This window comes from Lissotriton helveticus, chromosome 6 (assembly GCF_964261635.1).
Source record: "Lissotriton helveticus chromosome 6, aLisHel1.1, whole genome shotgun sequence".
In the NCBI taxonomy this organism is placed as follows: domain Eukaryota; kingdom Metazoa; phylum Chordata; class Amphibia; order Caudata; family Salamandridae; genus Lissotriton; species Lissotriton helveticus.
The window spans coordinates 1,924,537,062-1,924,556,148 of record NC_136067.1 but is presented as its reverse complement, the minus strand read 5'-3'; the positions used below and the strand labels follow the sequence as shown (position 1 = coordinate 1,924,556,148).

At 43.1% G+C, this 19,087-nt stretch overlaps 1 protein-coding gene across 2 annotated transcripts in view; it reads right to left on the bottom strand.

Annotated features, from left to right (window-relative positions):
- Positions 1-11,912: 11,912 nt before the first annotated feature.
- The window catches only part of KIF13B (kinesin family member 13B), a 701,202-nt gene continuing 694,027 nt past the window's right edge, over positions 11,913-19,087 (bottom strand). For both annotated transcript variants that reach the window (XM_078649880.1, XM_078649879.1), the window contains one exon: positions 11,913-14,067. In XM_078649880.1, coding sequence (XP_078506006.1) covers positions 13,772-14,067 — 296 coding nt within the window. In that variant the 3' untranslated portion in view covers positions 11,913-13,771. The remainder of the gene's footprint in view (positions 14,068-19,087) is intronic.

Genomic DNA, 19,087 nt, shown 5'->3' with positions numbered 1-19,087 from the left:
AAAAGTGAGGTCAATCCTATCTTACCTATTTTAGGAATACGGGGTTCACTTCAGTACTAGCAAGTGAATCCGACAAGAATGTACCGAACATTGAACCATGCGTGAGGCACTCACTGTGGATGAAGATGGTCATATTTAGTTGAGGAGTTTCATTAACCTGTACCAGACAATTTGACCTTAATTTCTTACTATCCGTTTCCCAAATTTCAAAATCTAAAATGTTCTCCTGAAGCCTAGACTGCAGACTGCATAATGACTACTGCAACACCAGAAGAAACAACTATTAGTAGTTAAAGGATTAGGCTGCATGTTAGTTCAGTTTTCACCATGATTTTAAACAATGTCATATAATATTTTTGTTTGTAAAGCACCAAGCATTGATGGTAGCCATGCATGAAACAGAAAAAATATTGTTAGGAGAAGTTAAAATGCCTTTAATCGGTCTAGTTATAGGGGAAAACATCCTTTACCACGCAACCATTACACCGCGTAATGGTTACATCGTGGTTTTAACAACGCAAGTCATTACGTCGACTTGCACTGGAGGGTGCTTTAGACTAAGGAAAAGCGTGAATTACTATTCCAACACCTTCCCTTCTGTACGTAGACTGGAGTTGGATTAGTAATTCGCACTATTCCTAAATCCGGCGCCCTCCAATGCAAGTCGATGTAACGACTTGCATTGTCCAAACCACGATGTAAAATACAGCGTTGTGATGGTATGCGTGGTATCATCATACATCCATTTATAGGTCTACATTTTAAACTTATATACTTTTTACTTGCTTTCAATGAACGTATAAATTTTGTCTGGAATTTTATTTAGAAGTCCTTATTTATTTTGTTAAATGAGTACTTGCTCTCCACAGAAGCTCATGTTTTCTGCTTCACTTCTATTTTTGAATACATTGTTTTCACATCATTACAAATATGAATTAATGCTAACTAGGGTCTTGCAATGGTGCACTAGACCAGTCAGCGGAAAACTTGCTTTAATGGTGGTTATGAAGGAGCAAACATTTATAAATCTGCTAGGAAATTTGAGGATGAATGCGTGAAAATGTTTTGTTAAGGACAGACAGTTATTCATAATGAAGTCTTTGAATTCAACAACAATTAACATACTCAAAGAAAAGTCAAATCCTCTCAAAATATATATATATTTTTTAAATCTGTTTGGCGTTTAAAACTTTTTATCAGACGTCTTTACACCAAATTAAAAACACTTTCTTATAAACATCACAACCCACATGTGCCATCTGGGGCAGAAGTAGGTATGTACACTAAACACTGATTCAACAACATCTGGTTCTCTTACTCCAAATATTCCATATCGTATGATGGGCTATCATAAAGGTGCATATACAGACGCTTCTGATCCCCTTAATTAGTGAATCTCAAACTTACTCGCCCAACTTGTGCCATGCTAAACTACCCAGCAGACTATGAGTTTTACGAATATTTCTAGTGATAACTTTAGAAATACTGAGTCCACAATAAAAAATGTTATACTTGTTTCACACATACATGCTACTGACGTTGATTACATGTTTTAAGTTCAGCTGGTTTGATGGGAAGTGTTGCAGGTATCCCTTCCATAGAACCGGCTGCAGTTGAAGAACCAATATGAGGAGGCTGAGTGCCATGTGCAACATCATTCATCTTAAAGTGCAAAGTGCATTCCCGTATAAGATTCCAGTCCATCTCTGTAATCTAGTCTATCTTACTGCTGCCAGCTGTTCCATTATCCACATTATCATGCTACAAATATTAACTTGGGACATTTTCCTGCAGTAATGTAATACTTAACATTTCCATCTCCTTGCACCTTTTACTTGCTAAAACGAACACTTACCAGAACACGTCAGATGTGTGACTTTCTATGTGATTTACCACTTATATGTAGTTATTATATTTCATTGATAGTGTTCCTATACGTGCCTTATGCAATAATGTTATCTGGAAACAATCAGACTTGTCAGTTCATCACACACCGCAAGGATTTTCCCAAAAGAGACCAGATTGTTAGTGAAATGAGTAGTCTTGGCAGATCAATAGACAACACTAACAGCCATACTGTGATGTAACTGACATTCCTATAGCAAGAATATCTAATCAGAATGCTACCGCATGGTTAAAAATTGTTTACGTCTTTCAACTTAAATTGTAAATTACTGTTTCTCATCAGTGTGTGACTGATCACATCTACAAGAATATTACAGTCTTAAGAATCACTTTACAACCGTCCTAAAGACTAATTAGAAGTTAGAAAGTCAGAGAAAAGAAGTATTACACCGTTTGCAGCAGAAATTGAAGAATTCCATTCATTTAGCTCATCAGAAGATTTTTAGTCTGCTGGAATTTGCGCTTGCAATTTCCAGTCACTGGCCATTTCAATTATTTTGGCACCAACAGATTATTAATTTTACCAGATTCCACCTGTAATTGCCCATACTCGTAAACTGTTAAACAGGCAGGCAGCATTTTCATCTTCTACATTAATACCCTTCCAAAAAAAGCCAGTACAAAAAATATTAGTTGAAAGCAAACTCATAATAATAATGATGTATTCCTTTTGTATTTTATCAAAGTCCAAAAGCAGGACTTTCCTGGATATCTATCTTTCTTACAGTCACTGAAAACTTGCCCATTCCAAAAATGCCTCCTTGAGCTTGAACCATCTTGTTCTCCATTTTGCTTTTTCTCTCTGGCCCTCATTACATCCTCATAACGATCCCCCTATGTACTTCATTATATTCAGCAGGCCAATTACTCTGCACTTTATAGCAACTCTGAAATGGAGCATACATTTCCCTCCGCAAGTCCCTGCACCATTTCTCCTCGATAATATGAAATTAGTTGAAATCTCTGATGAACTTGAACCTCAACCCACATACTCAAACACTCTAACATCCTCAACATGGCTGAAGCACCCACACACATCATGGAACTGACATAGTGGTACATCATCTTTTCATGTTAAACTTATTCTGAATTACTGAAAAGAAATGTGGAAATTTCTACAGATGTGTCCCAATAATTGACATTCAAAAATAGCATTAGCACGTATTCTCTACAAAACAATCTGATGTGTAGAGCATACAGCCCTGATACTAAGTAAAATCTTGAGATTCGCCAGACATCAAGGCCATGCACCAGCATTTTCTTCTCTAATGTAGACCTAGCGGGAGTTGAATGTCAGAAGCTTATATTTGCACCACAAGAGCTGCTATGATTCCCACAAAGGAACCATATATGAATTAAATAGGTAAGCGAGAACTGAACCTTGGGGAGTGTGGGAACCACATCCTAAGGTAGTGTTTGGAGGAGGTAGATTTGTCTACATAAGACTTTTATTGAACGCCAAGAAAAAAGCATTGAAGCTAACTTCATGGCCAACCATTCATTCTCAAAACATTTTCCAACAAGGTAAGGCCAGATTCATAGTCTAATGGTGTCAAACACCAGCGAAAGTTCCAAAAAAATCAAGACCGCTGCCTGTCTTCCATAATAAAACTGCAGTAATTGTTCTTGGATAGCCAACATAGCTCTCTTTGTTCCTCTACATTGGCTGAAGCAAGACTGCTATTCCGATAAAAGGCTATTTAATTCTAAGTACATGCAACTTATTTCCAAGTATTCTCTAGCAGAGCGACAATTACTATACTAAACAAGCATTTGCAATGCAATAGGTCTCGCATTTACACAAGTTTGAGCTATTGGCATTGTGAATAACAATGCCTTTTTTATGTTTTAGTTTTTAAAACATAAATAAAAGGCATTGCCATTTACAATGCCAATAGCTTGAACTCACGTAAATGCGAGACCTATTGCATTGCAAATGCTTGTTTAACCATTTCAGGAGGAAACACAAAGATCTGGCTTCATCCTCTTCTGACTTTTTTTTAGTTGGGCCACTGAATTAGAATGCCATGGTAAATAACGTAGTACTCATTACTAGATATTACATATCCTTCAAATAACAAGAACTCTCGTCTTCAGAGGATACCTTCAAATGTGCCTCTTGGAGGTCGGCTGGTGCTCAGGGAAGGTGGTCCGTATGGCCTCTGCTAACAATTCAAACAGGGTTCGAATTTTTTACCTGCTTTGAAATCTACAACCGAGGAGATTTAATATGTACAGCTCGAATGATAATAGTATATCGCAAGGAATGTAATAGTGTTATCCCCCTTTCCATGGCTCTATGTTATAATGAAGTACTAGTAGCTTGAGTACTACTTGTAAACGATAGTGATATATGGAGTGGGCATTATTGTGCGATAATTACCCACAGCTTTCATCATGGCACTCGGTCGAAGGCGAGGGTCTCTTACGAGGTCGAAGGGCACTTGTCTTCATAACAGTGCCAAGTGTCAGGTCACTACCTTTAATATATAGTGTACAGGAATGTGAGGGGAGCACAAGTGTGTGCCCCTTTCCTCCCCGGCACACATTGTGATTTGTGTATACGATGTACAAACGCTTCTCTCTTGTGACGCTCTCGGAAGCACTGCACCGTAAGATATGTGCTATATAAAAACCTAAAACGGTAAATGAACTCAAAGAGAATAGTAGGGTGAATCAGTACTTTAGTGGGCACTTATCTTACAATAATGCCCTCTCACATGACCCTTGAGTTCTACAAGGAGCCCGCACACTGCTTGTATATTATTTGTCAAACTGGACCATTAAATTAAACTTGACTTGTGATCCATACACCCCCGTGCTCGATCCCCCCAATGAGGTGGCACCCCCACCCCTCCCCCTCACTCATCCACAGCCATGTTGAAATGCGTGCCTGACTGAATTAAACTTGACATGTGATCCGAAGACACCTCCATACACCCCCTTGCTCGAACCCCGAGGTGGCACCCCCTCACTCATCCACAGCCATGTTGAAATGCGTGCCTGTCTGAAGGAATCAGCAGTGCTGAGACCATTCCTGCTAGGCTCACCCTAGTGAACAAGTAGACCTTTTGCCTGTACTGACTTGTAATGTGTGTGCATGTTGGAATAGGCTGAAGTATTGTATACAGCTCGGTTCGGTATAATGTACTAAATATATATCTAAAAATATATTCACACCTACCTGGCTGGACATGTAGGGTAGCTGCTGAAGGCGTAAATAGACCAACGTTATCATCCTAGCAAGTTGGCTCAGCCTTTTGCCCTTACTAGGTTGGCGAAGGATTGAGTTAGTTTTGGAACCCGTTTGCGCATGCAAAAACAGCAGGGGGAATGTACAAACCCTACTTTGCGACTCGCACTTTTTTGCGACTCGCGAAATAAGAGTTTTGCGACTCGCTATTAGGAAGGGGCGTTCCCTTCCTAATGGCAAGCACAACCTTAGACAAGAATGTTTTGCGTCCGCAATTGCGTGCGCAAAACACTTGCAAATTACCACCCTCTTCAAGAGGGTGGTAATGCACTTACAAAAAAGAAGGGGAAATGTAGGGGAAAATATTTTTTAAGGGCAGGCAGTGATCTCATGGACCACTGCCTGATCTTAAAAAATTAAACTAAAACTTTTCATAAATAATTTTTTTTAATGCATCCTGTTTTCCTTTAAGAAAAATGGGCTGCATTAATCAAAAACAGCTTTATTTAAAAGCAGTCCCAGACATGGAGGTCTGCTGAGCCCAGCAGGCCACCCTACCTGGGAGGGCCTGCCATTCGCAATGGGGTCGCAAATTGCGAGAGGCTCATTATGTTATGTTAACAAGAACTTATCAAGCGCTCGTTCACCAACGGCTTCTTGGCGCTGAGGGAGGCGTGAGGCAGCAGTACAGGGAGGAGACCTAGTTATTATATGCCTGAAGGAACAGCCATGTCTTCAGCTGCTTTCTGAACGGTGCATAGGAGGAGACCGACCATAGCTCCATCGGAAGCAAGTTCCAGAACTGAGGGGCTAGAACTGCAAAACGAGAGCCTCCATGTTTCTTACGTTTAAAGATTGGGGTAACTAGCAGATTCAAGTGGGAAGATCATAAATTTCGAGTGGGAACATAGCGTAAAATTTTGGAAGAAATAAAAGCTGGACTCGTGCCCTGGAGAGCTTTAAAGATTGTGCATCCCATCTTAAACAGGCCACGCATGGCCACAGGGAGCCAATGAAGGCTTTTCGCCAGGGGCCCTATGCGGTGCCATTTGGGTTGATGGATCAATCTGGCAGCCTGATTCTGGACTAGCTGAAGGCGTCTAAGTTAGTAGGCCGGGATGCCTACATAGAGAAAGTTAGAATAGTCCAGTCGAGAGATGACCAAGGCCAGGATCACTAAGGTCAGAGCTTCCGGAGACAAAAATCTGCTAATCTTCTTAATTCTGCGTAGTTGAAAAAACCCAGCAGAAACCACCGAGCTGATCTGAGCTTTCATTGATAGATCATTGCTCACCACTATACCCAGACTCTTGGCTGAACTAGTCAGAAGTGGAGGGTTGCCTAAGGGAGACGGCCAAACGCTGGAGTTCCAAGGGTTAGCAAGTCCACCAGTAAGGATCAGCTCAGTTTTTTCGGGGTTAAGCTTCCGTTGAATTTCATTCATCCACTTCCTTATAAAAATCATGGTGTCTTGAAAATGAGACACAGAAGAAGGATGAAGGTTAATGTCAAAAATTAATTAGAGGTCATCCGCATAATTATATGTCACGACTTTCCTTTCCCAAAGAGAGGAAATTAAAGGAAGGAGGTACAAATTAAAAAGAAGCGGGGAAAGAGAGGAGCCCTGGGGCACTCCACAAGATAGTTCCATTTTTTTTTTTTTTTTTGTAAACCTTTATTGGTATAGACAGGATATACAAATCTGGGCCTACAACCAAACTGGCCGGCCATAATACGTGAAAGCAGTCAAGAAGTCCAGAATGAAGTTACAGAATCAATCATAGAGGAACGTGAGCAATACAATCTTAAAAAGGGGGGAAGAGAGAGGATCCAAACGGCCAGCAAACAGGAGCAAAGAAGGTTATTTTTTATAATAGGGCAATAAGGAGCATGACAGGCTCGGCGACAATATAGAGGAATCCGGATTCCCAAATCAAACCATTGGTAACAGAGAGGCCAAAGGGCAGCCATGCAGGAATGTCAGCACTGTATATATCGGTATAAAAACAGGGCCGTGAACACAAGTCAGTATATAATTAAGAACAACTTTGCATCCCCACCACCCAGTAGCACATCGGAAACAGCACAAAGGGGCCGGAATAGCGACAACACCAAGACTAACCCGTCATACTGACCTTGGGAGAGAAGGAAAAAGGGAGGGGGGGGGGGGGAAGAGGAAAGAAGAGAGGGAAAGGAAAACACAGATTGAAAGAGAAGAATGCCGCGCCTAAACAAGCGCCCCGTAGCAAGGAACACATAAAAGAGCGGCAATATCAGCAACGAGGAGGGCATGGGAGTCGCAATGGAAAGCAGCAGAACTACAAAAAGAAGAACAGCGACATTACAGACCCTACCCCAATCATACCACGGAAGGCAAAGACAGACGCGGCACTCCAATAAAGAGATACAAAAGGGCCATAGAACTGAGGAAAATAAAACATCAAATAAGACCCAACCCACCCATCCCACCCAGCCCCCCTGCAGAAGGCTACGGCCTACCCTCCAAACAGCGCGCCTGTCGCCCTAAACCAGAACCCGAAATGTAGTAGAGACAAGAGAGAAGAAGAATATAGAGACAAAAAAGGGACATGAAAACAAAAGAAATAAATGGGAGGGAGGAGCAAAAGGACAGAAACAAATATGGTCGGCCACAGCCCTCCACCCAACCATACGATCATATTACATGTGAACCAGAACGACACAATCTCGAGCGCCAAAAAACGTACAGGGGGGTCTCCCACAGCACTAAAAATATGAGCAACTTCGCCACGGATCTGTACACCAATAAACCACCGGCAGCCGTGCATCTCACCCCAGTCCCTTCCTAACCACAATTACCACCCACCACAGGACAGTGTGAAGTAAGCAACACGATGCGAGGCAAGCACACAAATGAAAGAAAGTACGAGCAAAACGTAGGCCAGGGAGGGCAATCAATAAGCAAGTGGGCAAAAGTTCAAATAGGCAGTTCAAATGTCTCAGCAATAGCAACAAGGGCAATAATAGACAGGAGTTCAGTCTCGCCGTTAGGAAAAGCGGGGGTTTCCCTGCAAAATAGAAACACGACCTCATCAAGGCAAAAACAGGCAGCGGTCCACCATTGTTCTCAGGCACCCGGGGAGGATCAGGTCCCCGCACGACATCCAAGTCCCCAAACTCCAAACATCGAAGAGCAGGAGGTTCCAAATCCACCGCCCAGCAAACCCGTCGATGGATAGCGACAGTAACCCTCGTAGCGGCCGAGGGAGGCGAGGCAGTGGCATCACTGAGACAAGAGGGGACCATGAAGGAGCGTTCACCCAAGATGGCGGTGGAACAAATCGAGTCTCCCGGAGCACCGGGGGCCAGGGCCGCGCGTAAGGATCGTAAGGCATCAAGAACGTCTCCAATCGTAGGCTCACGCACACACGTCCAGGCCCCCGTGCAGTCCAGCAACCCAAGTCCGTCATCACGAGGAGACCCACAGCACAGGTCGTCGGCAGCCATTTTGTGAATTCAGCCTCCTCACCATCCTCCGCGATTCTCGGAACAGTTCACAAATGCGGGCCTTTACAGATTTCCGGGGGGTCCCAGCAATGGTAGCCTCGGTGAAAAAAGGAGATTCGCCCAAGGCGGGGGGCCGTCTGCAGTATCGCTGGCGCTCCTCTCAAACAGAGTCCGAGGACGAGGGTCCAGGGTCGATGGACGGAGCAGCGGCGGGGGGACCCCTTCACACGATCAGTCCACGGAGCACCGCGCCCCGCACCAGCCTCACGGCCGTCAAGGCGGGCCCGGATCAGGGTCACCGGGATGGTCTCACAACGGCTCTCACCAGTGGCGCAGTCTCTCGGCCGGGGCCGACGGTCACCACAACGCCAGGTCGGATCCGATAGGCGAGGCCCCGGTCTCAACACCACGAAGGCCCAGGTCCCTTCGGGGGGCACAACTTCGGAACCGCAGCACGCCGGAGTCTCCAGGCCAAACGGTGAGAGCGAAACGTTGCGTTCCTATTTCTTCGGAATTATGTCGTCTCTGGGCAGGATATGCAACAGGATATGCGAGTCAGGCCAGAGGGCTGACGGAGCCGAGCTACAAGGCCAGTTCCATCTTTTTTGAGGAGAAGTTAGCAAGTCGTACCTAAAGAAACCGGTTACTAAGAAAAGAGGAGAGCCACTTTAGGGCCAGGCCATGGATCCCAGCATTGCTGACACGGTCAATCAGAATGTTATGATCGACCGTGTCAAAAGCTGCTGACAAATCCAGGAGAACGAGGGCCTGGGTGAGTCCTCGATCTGCGCCATAACTGTCAGAATGACAGATTCAGTGGAGTGAGAGGGTCAAAATCCGGCCTGGTGGGGATCCAGGACATGAGACTGTTCAATAAAGGTGCTTAGTTGAGTTGAGACATATGCCTCTAAAACCTTGCTCAGGTAAGGTAATAATGAAATAGGGCGGTAATTGCCAAGAATAGAAGGGTCCGCACCTGGCTTTTTCAAAATGGGAACTAATATTCATGAGCCACTCAATTTGCGACCCCATTGGGAATCACTAACCGTGTTACATTGTTAATAGCGCCTCGCAAATTGCGAGTCGCAAAAAACTCGCAATTTGCGAGGCGCTAATACCACAGTCTTACATCTGGCCCCAGGTTCTTTGTGAAGTCTTTAAATTCCACATAATTTTCTGTGATTTTCTAGAAACGTGCACAAAAATTTGGCCTGTCCGAGGCATCTCAATCTGGAATGTTATTTATCCGTTTAGGATAACTAGATAATCTCAGGATGAACTAGATCAACCAACTCAGATTTATAAAGCGCGGCTATTCACCCATGAGGGTATACAGGTGCTAGGGATTGGGATTAAAATCCAACACAGGTTTGTGTGTGGGTTTACATAATAAAACCTAAATTTTAAAGATATAAAAACTTTTGTGAAATAGCAGTTTTCAGATACTCTGTCAAAACCCCCTTACTAGTAAACTTTTCTTACCTAGAGAGAGCAAACCATCACGAAACTTTCCAAATTCAACAAGAAACATATCAGTAGACTGAGAATGCATTAAAAGGGCTATAACACCAGAATAATCTAAACCAGCCCTTGACTTGACTGTCAATTGCTGAAAACCCATTGTCATTTCTGTGAGGGAAGAAACAATGAGTAAAGCAGAAATACTCCATCTACCCTGAAAACTTTAGCTTCATAACATCCAGTTTAAAATGACCTGTAGGATGTGAGGAAACCATGTCAGTCATAGAAAATAAAAGTTTCTATGTGACTGCTAATAGATCTGCTATCTTATGTGGATTCTTAACCAATGACATACCTACTGCGGCATTAAGAAATTAAGAAATAGTAACTGCATCTTCTAGGACAGACTCAAGACATAATTACTTCTAGTGATGCTCCCATGTACCCATGTTTCACACGATATGTTTCGCCCACTTTACATGTTCCTGGATTCTCTTTCTGCACCAGGTATCGAAATGGTGGGTTTTACACATCAGATGGTATGCAACATCAGAATTACTTCTGGGATGGCCTGTAGGATGTTTTTCCTTTTACTGTTTCCCTTCGACTGCTTTCAGCTGTTGAGGAAGGAGAAGAACTGCGGCCACAGAACATTCTTACTCTGAATGGCTGCGAAAGGGAAATGCTTGCGGGGAGCTCAAACAGTGAACTAGAGCACCCTATAAACACCCAAGTTCAACATACGATATGTGGGTAAATACCTTGAAATAGATAAGAGTTTCAATGCTGTGACAGGGGAGGCAGTGAAATAATCACTTCTTTAAATAAAAAGTTGGAAAATATTTTGCTTAGTTTAATCGGTCAGTAACCATGACTTGGTGGATTGAAGCCCTGGTGAACTCCAGGTTCGATTATACTATTACTTTTCTCAAGGTTAGATTATGCTGACACACAACAAAAACACTACTAAAGATACATAATTCAATGAACAACCTCATTTGCTGCATCCAGAGATCTCGAAAAGATTCATGTGAAATGTTATATTACTTTTCAGAACCCCTGCTTAGTGTTTAAATGCCTACAAGAAGCAGGCTCCAAAAACATGGAGGAAAAATATAAAAGTGCATGGATCCCCTTATGTTGTAGTCTTCCAGATAGTCTTCCAGATCTGCTGGTTGTCCTTTCAGTTAATTTTCACTAACTGGGGCGGGTAGGCAGTACTCGGATGGGGGACATGCGGGTCTTAGTTCTTTCACATAATCTATCGACTATCCAGTCTCTTCTCAACAAATACACACTTGGGAAATTTTGGGGGGAGAAACTGCTTAGGATATGCTAATTGTATCTTTCTGTGTTTTACTCGTCTCACTGATAAGTCCTGTTTGGACACTGGATTTTTATTTTCTTTTAATATTTATTTTTCCAGTTTTATGTGGGATTTCTTTTATTCACAATAATGCTTAGGCTCATTTGGTCAATTGATTTGTCATATTTTATACTCCCTGACCTTACTCCATACATGTGTTTATATATTGCTGATTTTTGAAACAATGAAGGAACATTGATCCGTTCTTAGTTAATATCTAATGCAAGATACCTGCACCAATGAAATTTGTGGTGTTTGTGATCAATAAATTAATAAACATCCTGTGCTGGATATCAGGATGGCAATCCACTTGGGCCTTTGCTGCTATCGACAAAAAGCTGACAGTACTTCCGGACAGTGATATTAAGGAGTTTCCACTACAATACGCATTTTACACATCCTTTACATGGTTAAAAAGGGTTGAAAAAACCTCCTTCCTAAGACAGGCAAGTCCAGACAAATATTTAGGACAAATATTTTAACAAGCAACATCCCGCAACAAAGGAGTTTACAGATTTATTTAGTACTGTTAAAGCAATCACGTTAACTGGTAAATTTGTGCTTGCTGATATCTTGCAATACTTATGTAACTTTATCAGTTACTGTAAATAGTTACTGACATGAAGTCATTTTACTAAGAATTCAACTGTACTAAGTAGATTATTTGGATCCAGTCAAAAGGAACCTTAAGGCACTTGAATATACCTAGATGAAGACTTTTTAAAGGCATTCTGGATGTACAGTTTTCATATAGCAACCCAAAGAGAATTTGTGCAATTAAACAGCAAACTGATATTAAAACTATAAGGCAATGTAACATTGCCCTTTCATAACAAAAAAAAATGAAATAACGTAATCCGGCACAAAAGGTTTTGTTTGTTACCATTACCAGGAGCTAGTACTACGGTTCAAGATACATATATACACAACAAAAAATGGAAACCGTTATGTCTCCTACTGTCAAAGGCCTCAGATTGAAATAGTTTAAACAGTGATTTCACAATTGCAGTGGTGTCAAAAACAGGTCCTGAAGATATAGGTACACGCCACACTTTGGGGACACCGCATGCGATAAATTTACAAACAATACATCAAAATAGAAATTATTCACATAGTAAGAAGTCATCTTATAAATCTGGCTTGGGTCCGAACATACTTCATAAACATCTGATTCAAAGTGTTTTAAAATGTTCCTGTTGCCCCCCTTAAATTATTTCAATGTATCTGTTTTGCTTCTACCAGGATGAAGTGGCAGTGTATTAGCTTTCCTGGGAGTATGCGAGTGGCCACCCGCAGGCACAGTAAGATTGTAAATCACAAGTGTTCAACTTTAAATCAAAAATAAATAAAATAAATACAATGTCACACAGCTGCTCTCCTTGGGATATGTTGGTCTAGGATGCTAAAATGGTTCCTGTTTCTTTACTAGGTATCATAATTTCAATCAAGGATCAATTCTGTGCAAGAAAGTGGATGTGCAGTGATATTTTACATAGAATCAGGACTTATTTTGTGTGTGCGCACCTCTACAGGTTTGGGGATTAAGGGGAAGGGGTTGTGTAGGGGTGAGAAGGAAAAGGGTGATGTGCAAAAGAAGCTTACTAGGTCCTAAAATATTATAATTTCCATAAAAGAATACAGTCCAAAGATGTATCATCATCATTAAAAATATACCCCAAAAGAATAAAATCCAACAAAGCTCTCATTAGATTAAATTGCTAATGATGGAGCAAGTCTCATAAAAAATATGCATTTTTTTTTACAGTACTAGAATATTCTTTTTAGGGCAAATGCTGCTCTGAAGACCTGCATATCTGGACAACGCACACCTTTGATTATACATCCCTCACATGCAACTGCTATTTCAGGCTATACCTCTTCAATATGCAAAGCCAAATCACATCTCCTGATGTTCCCACCAATCTTAGCGTTTGTGATAGTTTGCATAGCAGGTTGGCAATACCTTAAAAGACAGACATTAAGGGAATTGGGATAGAGGGTATATGACTGTAGTATTAAGGACACAAACTACAGTTGGAAAAGGTGGTACTCGATACATTTTTCCTTCGAGTCAACTATACCTGTCTCACAGAACAGAAAAGCAGGTCCACCATTTTACACAAGATGGAAACTGTTAATTGCTTAACATTCAAAGCCCCCCCACCAAAATGTCTTCATTACAGGCTATGAAAAGTATACTATGTTGTCAGTGGTTCATACAGGACACCGGTTAAACAACCATGCAGACAATCATGACAAGCACAATCGTCATGAGGGCAGGTTACCGGTCTCGGAAGTCTACACATCCACCAAATATGCCACTTTCCTACTATGTTTGCCCCAACCACTGAGGCTCCTTCTCAGCTGGCCCAAGACTTCCTGTTTTCAGACTTTTTCTGGGTCCTGTCCTCAGGTCTCAAAGATGGTCCTCCTTCGGACTTCGCAAGTGCTGTCAGGGTCGCCAGGTTGGAAGCAGAGCCGGACAGGTTGCCGCTCCTCCGGTTTTCTGCTGTTGCTCCAGCCTGTAAACGCAGACCAGCGCTGCGCCGCCGGAGAGATCCATTGGCTTTCTTCAAACGGTCAGGCCTCACAAGAACTCCATAGCCAGGATTGCACTTGAAATACTGTTTTCCACCTACAGAGCCATCATTCTTCCCTTTAGGAAAACAGACAGAGAAGTGCTGATTAGTTTTGAACATTCACTTGTCACTCCATCCTTGTATTAAAACAACATGATCACTTGCACACAGAAATGGTCATGATTAATTAAAGACAGTTCTAAAGAATTGGGTGACCACAGTCTCTTGATAATTATCCATCTCCATGATTTATTATACCTCTCTCTTTTTTTTTTCTTTTTAAGGCTCAGGTGTATAGCGGATTGCAGATGTAAAGGAAGTAAGGAGGTGTGAAAGGCAGCGGCACGCAATAACACAGTCAAGCAATTCCTGAAAATACTCACTTTGAGTTTCATCACATTATCAAGACTCACTAAAAACTGCCAAGTAAAACTAGAAGCAGATACATCTCACCCTTTTCTAAACTTGCTTGTGGCTCTAAGGTGGTGAGCAGGAAAGTGATATAAAGCTTACAGGTGCATAATGCAACAGGTGGTCATGATCCTCTTCCGTGCGAATCCACATCTAGCCCAAACGTGACATCTCCCATGGACCATGAGCCAAAAGTCCCACTGCAGAAGAGGTAGCACAGATCAGGCCTACTCCGGAAGTGACCTGACAGGAAATCATGTTGTAGGAAGTGTTTTTAGCATCCAGGTGCCAAATGGTCAAATTACACTCACCCTTCCATCCAGCCACATTCTCTCTCCCAATTCCTCATGTGATTTATAAACCCAGTATAATTTTTCATTAGATTTTCCTAGCTACAATCAACATGTTTAGCTCAATAAGTGATTACTACAACTTAACTCTTTACTTCTTTGCCCGTAAAAGTCACATTTAAATGTTTGAAGTATTTTTTAACAAAAAACTACTAAATCAGTAGCGCGGCCGCCTAAGTGAAAGCGGACCATGGTGTAAGTTAAATAAATAAAGTAGTGCAGCCACTAAAGTGAAAGCGGGCGCGCTGCAAATTATTACAAAAATTACGTAACAATGTAAAAGCGGGCTGCAGCCCTGCCAATTAAATAAATAAAGCAGCGCGGCCGCTAAAGCGGACCGCGCTGCAAACTACAAACAAAAACCGTAACAACAATGTAAAAGAGGGCTGTGGCATTGTGTGGGTGGAATAGGGAAAGACCATTAAAGAAAATAGTGCTCGCGCACTAGATAACGCAGACCGTGTAACGAGCCAAGTAAAAGTTCCAGTCGTTATGGGCGATAACAAATGCCGACAAGGTGGTACCAAGGAGGGACTAACAAGATTATGTACGAATGAGAAGCCAGCATTTACGAAGGACAATGACACAAGCCAATGACAAATATGGGCGGAGAGTGGGCAAGGCTTTTTAGTGCATACCCTAATACAGCATGCCTCGCAGCGCGAGTAGGGCATGCGCGCTGCCGCTAGGCTCGACCTAACAACCATAACATTTATTTGTGATGATAGAAACAAAGACCGAACTGAGAGCCCTACAGTAGCGAAGGAAGGAAGAAAAAGAAAGTCATAGCTGCAATGCTTTACACGGTCAGACTTTATTTTTTATTAATCACAGGCTGCGTGTGAGTGGATCTGCGTTCTGCACAGGGGAAGGGGGCAATCTTTGGACACCCAGGGCTAACAACTGCAAACCTTAAGGTGCTCGGCTTTAGCACAAGATTAAGAACCACAAACCTTTGGGGGCCTAGGGCTACAAGTCAGTGACCTGTAAACTTTGGCTCCCTAACTTTAGATGTGCCATCTGCGGGACCAGGAGTGTCTTTCTTGGAGTCTTCCCCTGCATCTGTGGGGACAGTAGACACTTAAAGAAAGAAAAAAACACAGGCACTGGCAAAGCAAATAGGTCTCACACCTAAGCAAGAGCTATTGGCTTTGGCAATGTGTTTTTGCCATGTTGTACACTAGCGTGATTGCTGTTCAGCATGGCTCGAAGTTAGTGCTGTAGAGGAGAGTGGTGTGGAGTTTCAGAGTGGAATGGCGGACAGTGGAGTAGAGTGTCATACAGTGTAGGGGCCGAGTGTTGTGTATTGGAGTGGCAGGGTGGAGTTGCATTATGTGGCGAACAGAGGAGTGGCTTACAGTGGACTGGTGTAGAGTGAATTGGCATAGAGTGTTGCAGAGTTTAATGGAGTAGAGTGCAGCGACATAGAACTCAACAGTGTAGAATGCAGTGGCATAGATTAGAGTGTTACACAGTACAGTACAGAGGCGTAGAGTGGAGTGGCACCGAGTGCAATCATACAGGGTAGAGTGGCAGTAAAGTGATGCAGAGTAGAGTGGTAAAGAGAACAGTGCCATAGAGTGGTGCAAAGTAGAGTATAATGATATAGAGTAGAGTGCTGAAAACTGAAGTGGTGTGCTGTAGATTGCAGTGATGTAGAGTGGAGTGATGCAGAGCGCAGTGGCGTAGAGTGCATTGGCATAGAATGTATTAGTGCAGAGTAGAGTGGGGTAGAGTTCAGTGGCGCAGAGTGCAGTGTTGTGGAGTAGTGCCAGAGTGCAGTGGTGTAGAGTGGCGTAGCTTGCATTGGTGCAGAGTGCATTGACGTAGAGTGTTGTAAAGTGCACTGTGTAGAGTGCAGCAGCACACACTGCAGCATTGTAGAATGCAGTGGCATAGATTAGATAGATGCATTGTAGTTTGTACCACTGCACTCTACGCCACTGCAAAGTGGAGCGATGCATTGTGGAGTGGAGCAGAGTAAAGTGGCGTAGAGTGGAGTGCTGCGCAGTGCAGCAGTGCCGAGTAGAGGGACAGAGCACAGTGGCTGAGAGCGCAGTGTTGAAGAGTAGAGTGTTGTAGAGTGCAGTAGTGAAGAGTGGCTAGTGCGCATTGGCATAAAGTGCAGTGGCGGAGAGTAGAGTGGACTGTTGTAGAGTCCACTGATGTAGAGTGTTGCAGAGTATTAAGACGTAGAGTGCAGTATCGTAGAATGCAGGGGAGTAGATTAGAGTGGTGCATTGCAGAGTGCACCACAGCACTCTACACCACTGCAGAGTGGAGTGGTGAAGAGCAGAGCATCAGAATGTAGTGGCGTAGAGTAAAGTAGCGCAGTGTGTAGAGGCTTAGAGTGGTGTAGAGTGGCATAGAGTGCAGTGGCGTAGAGTGTAGTGCTGCAACTAGGCGAGTAAACAAACCAAACGAAAAGTGGACTGAAAGCGAACTCGAGACTGGCTTGAAATTCATATTCCCATCCATTACATTTCCTACCCTTACCTTCCCTTGCGTGCAACTTCCTGCCCTTTACCCTGCTCCCATCTCTTCTCTCACAATCTCTTAGGAACCACCTTCACCTCGCTTTACTTTACCCAGCTCTTCATCCTCCTTTCTTACTTCACGCCTACCTCTCCTCTCCTACTCTTATCTATCCATTCCCATTCTCTTTCCTGTCCTCCTCTCTCCATCTATTCTGAACTCTCCTCTACCCATCACTCCACTTCCCTGACCCTTTCCTTCCCTTGCATGCAACTTCCTGCCCTTTACCCTGGTCCCATCTCTTCTCTCGCAATTTCTTGGGAACCACCTTCACCTCGCTTTACTTTCCATAGCTCTTCATCCTCCTTTCTTACTTCACGCCTATCTCTCCTCTCCTACTCTTATCTATCCATTCCCATTCTCTTTCCTGTCCTCCTCTCTCCGCCATCTATTCTGCTCTCTCCTCTACCCATCCCTCCACTTCCCGGACAGTTTCCTTCCCTTTCTCTGCTTCCCTTCCTCCCTTTTCTTTTCTCCCTTCCTACCCTATCTTTCCCTTCTCTCCCCTTCTCAATGCGAAGTACCCCCCTGGATACACAGATGCGGAGTCTATGTTGTAGCCCTAACTAGAGTTATGATTTGCACACCCATCTCTCACACCTTGCTCATCACACTGCTAGGCGCTGCTCCCCAAGATAAAAGCACCGCTCTGGTCCCTCACGCACGACTCAGAAATACAACAGTGTCAACCGCGTACTCCACCGTAATGGTGATGCCACCCATCAGCACCCTCACACAGGGGTATGAAGCCCAATATATAATTATTACAATGCAAAACAACCCTTAACCCTGTACTCTTCGCCCTGTATCCATAACTCTGTACTCTTCCCCCAGTGCTCCGAGCCGTGCATGCCTTACTATCCCAAAGGGCTGGCTTTAGCGCTGGTGGCACCCTGTGCGACAATGTCTGGTGTCGCCCCCCCCCCAATGACCACCTCTGCCACGGGTTCCCTCATTAGCACCCTTTAACAGAGAGTGCCTCTCAAGTCTCCATAACCACTGTCTCTCAGATTCATTTAGTTTTTTAGCTCCACCGATACCAGTTTAAGATGTCAGAGCACTATAACTCACACACACATTGCACAAAGACTATCATTTGTGTGTAAATCAGTGTATAGGAAATGTTACATCGGACAGGACTACAAGGAGTATTGCAGGAGTGACATGTCATCGATACTGGTAGGCAATATAGTTTGAGTCCTTATTCTGGAATACCACAGATTCAGAACTTAAAATGTAACATCATTGTTAGGAGTTCTCGGTCATAATAAGAATTTTTTCTACCCAAATGAACCCTTTTCACAAGATTAGGATGATGAAAGACTGGGCAAAAAAAATCTATAGCTCTAACATATCTCTTGCAGGTCTTATGCAGCTCTTTGATGACAGTTAATAGCTCAATGTTCTATATTAGGATTTTGACTAATAACTGACGAGTAACCAAAGGAGCTCTCTTACAGAAGCAGTAACCCATTGACCTATTTACATTATATGAATTTCGTTGTCCGCATGGTACACGTTCCTAGCAGCAGGCCTTTTAACCCTCTGTGCTACCTTAAGATGAGTCAAAACGTCCACTAGACAAACTTTCCAGGGAGACGATTACTCACTAGAGTTATCTTGACATTTTAATTGATGTCTGAAAATTGATGGAGGCCAGGAACGTGGCAGCAGGTGCTTTTAAAATGATAATATACTTTTACAAAAATGAAACCCCCACTTCAAGTCAACGCCTGGTGCGGTCACACTGCTCGCACCTGCGCTCCCACCACCTCCTACATCTCGCACTGCCAGGCGCTAC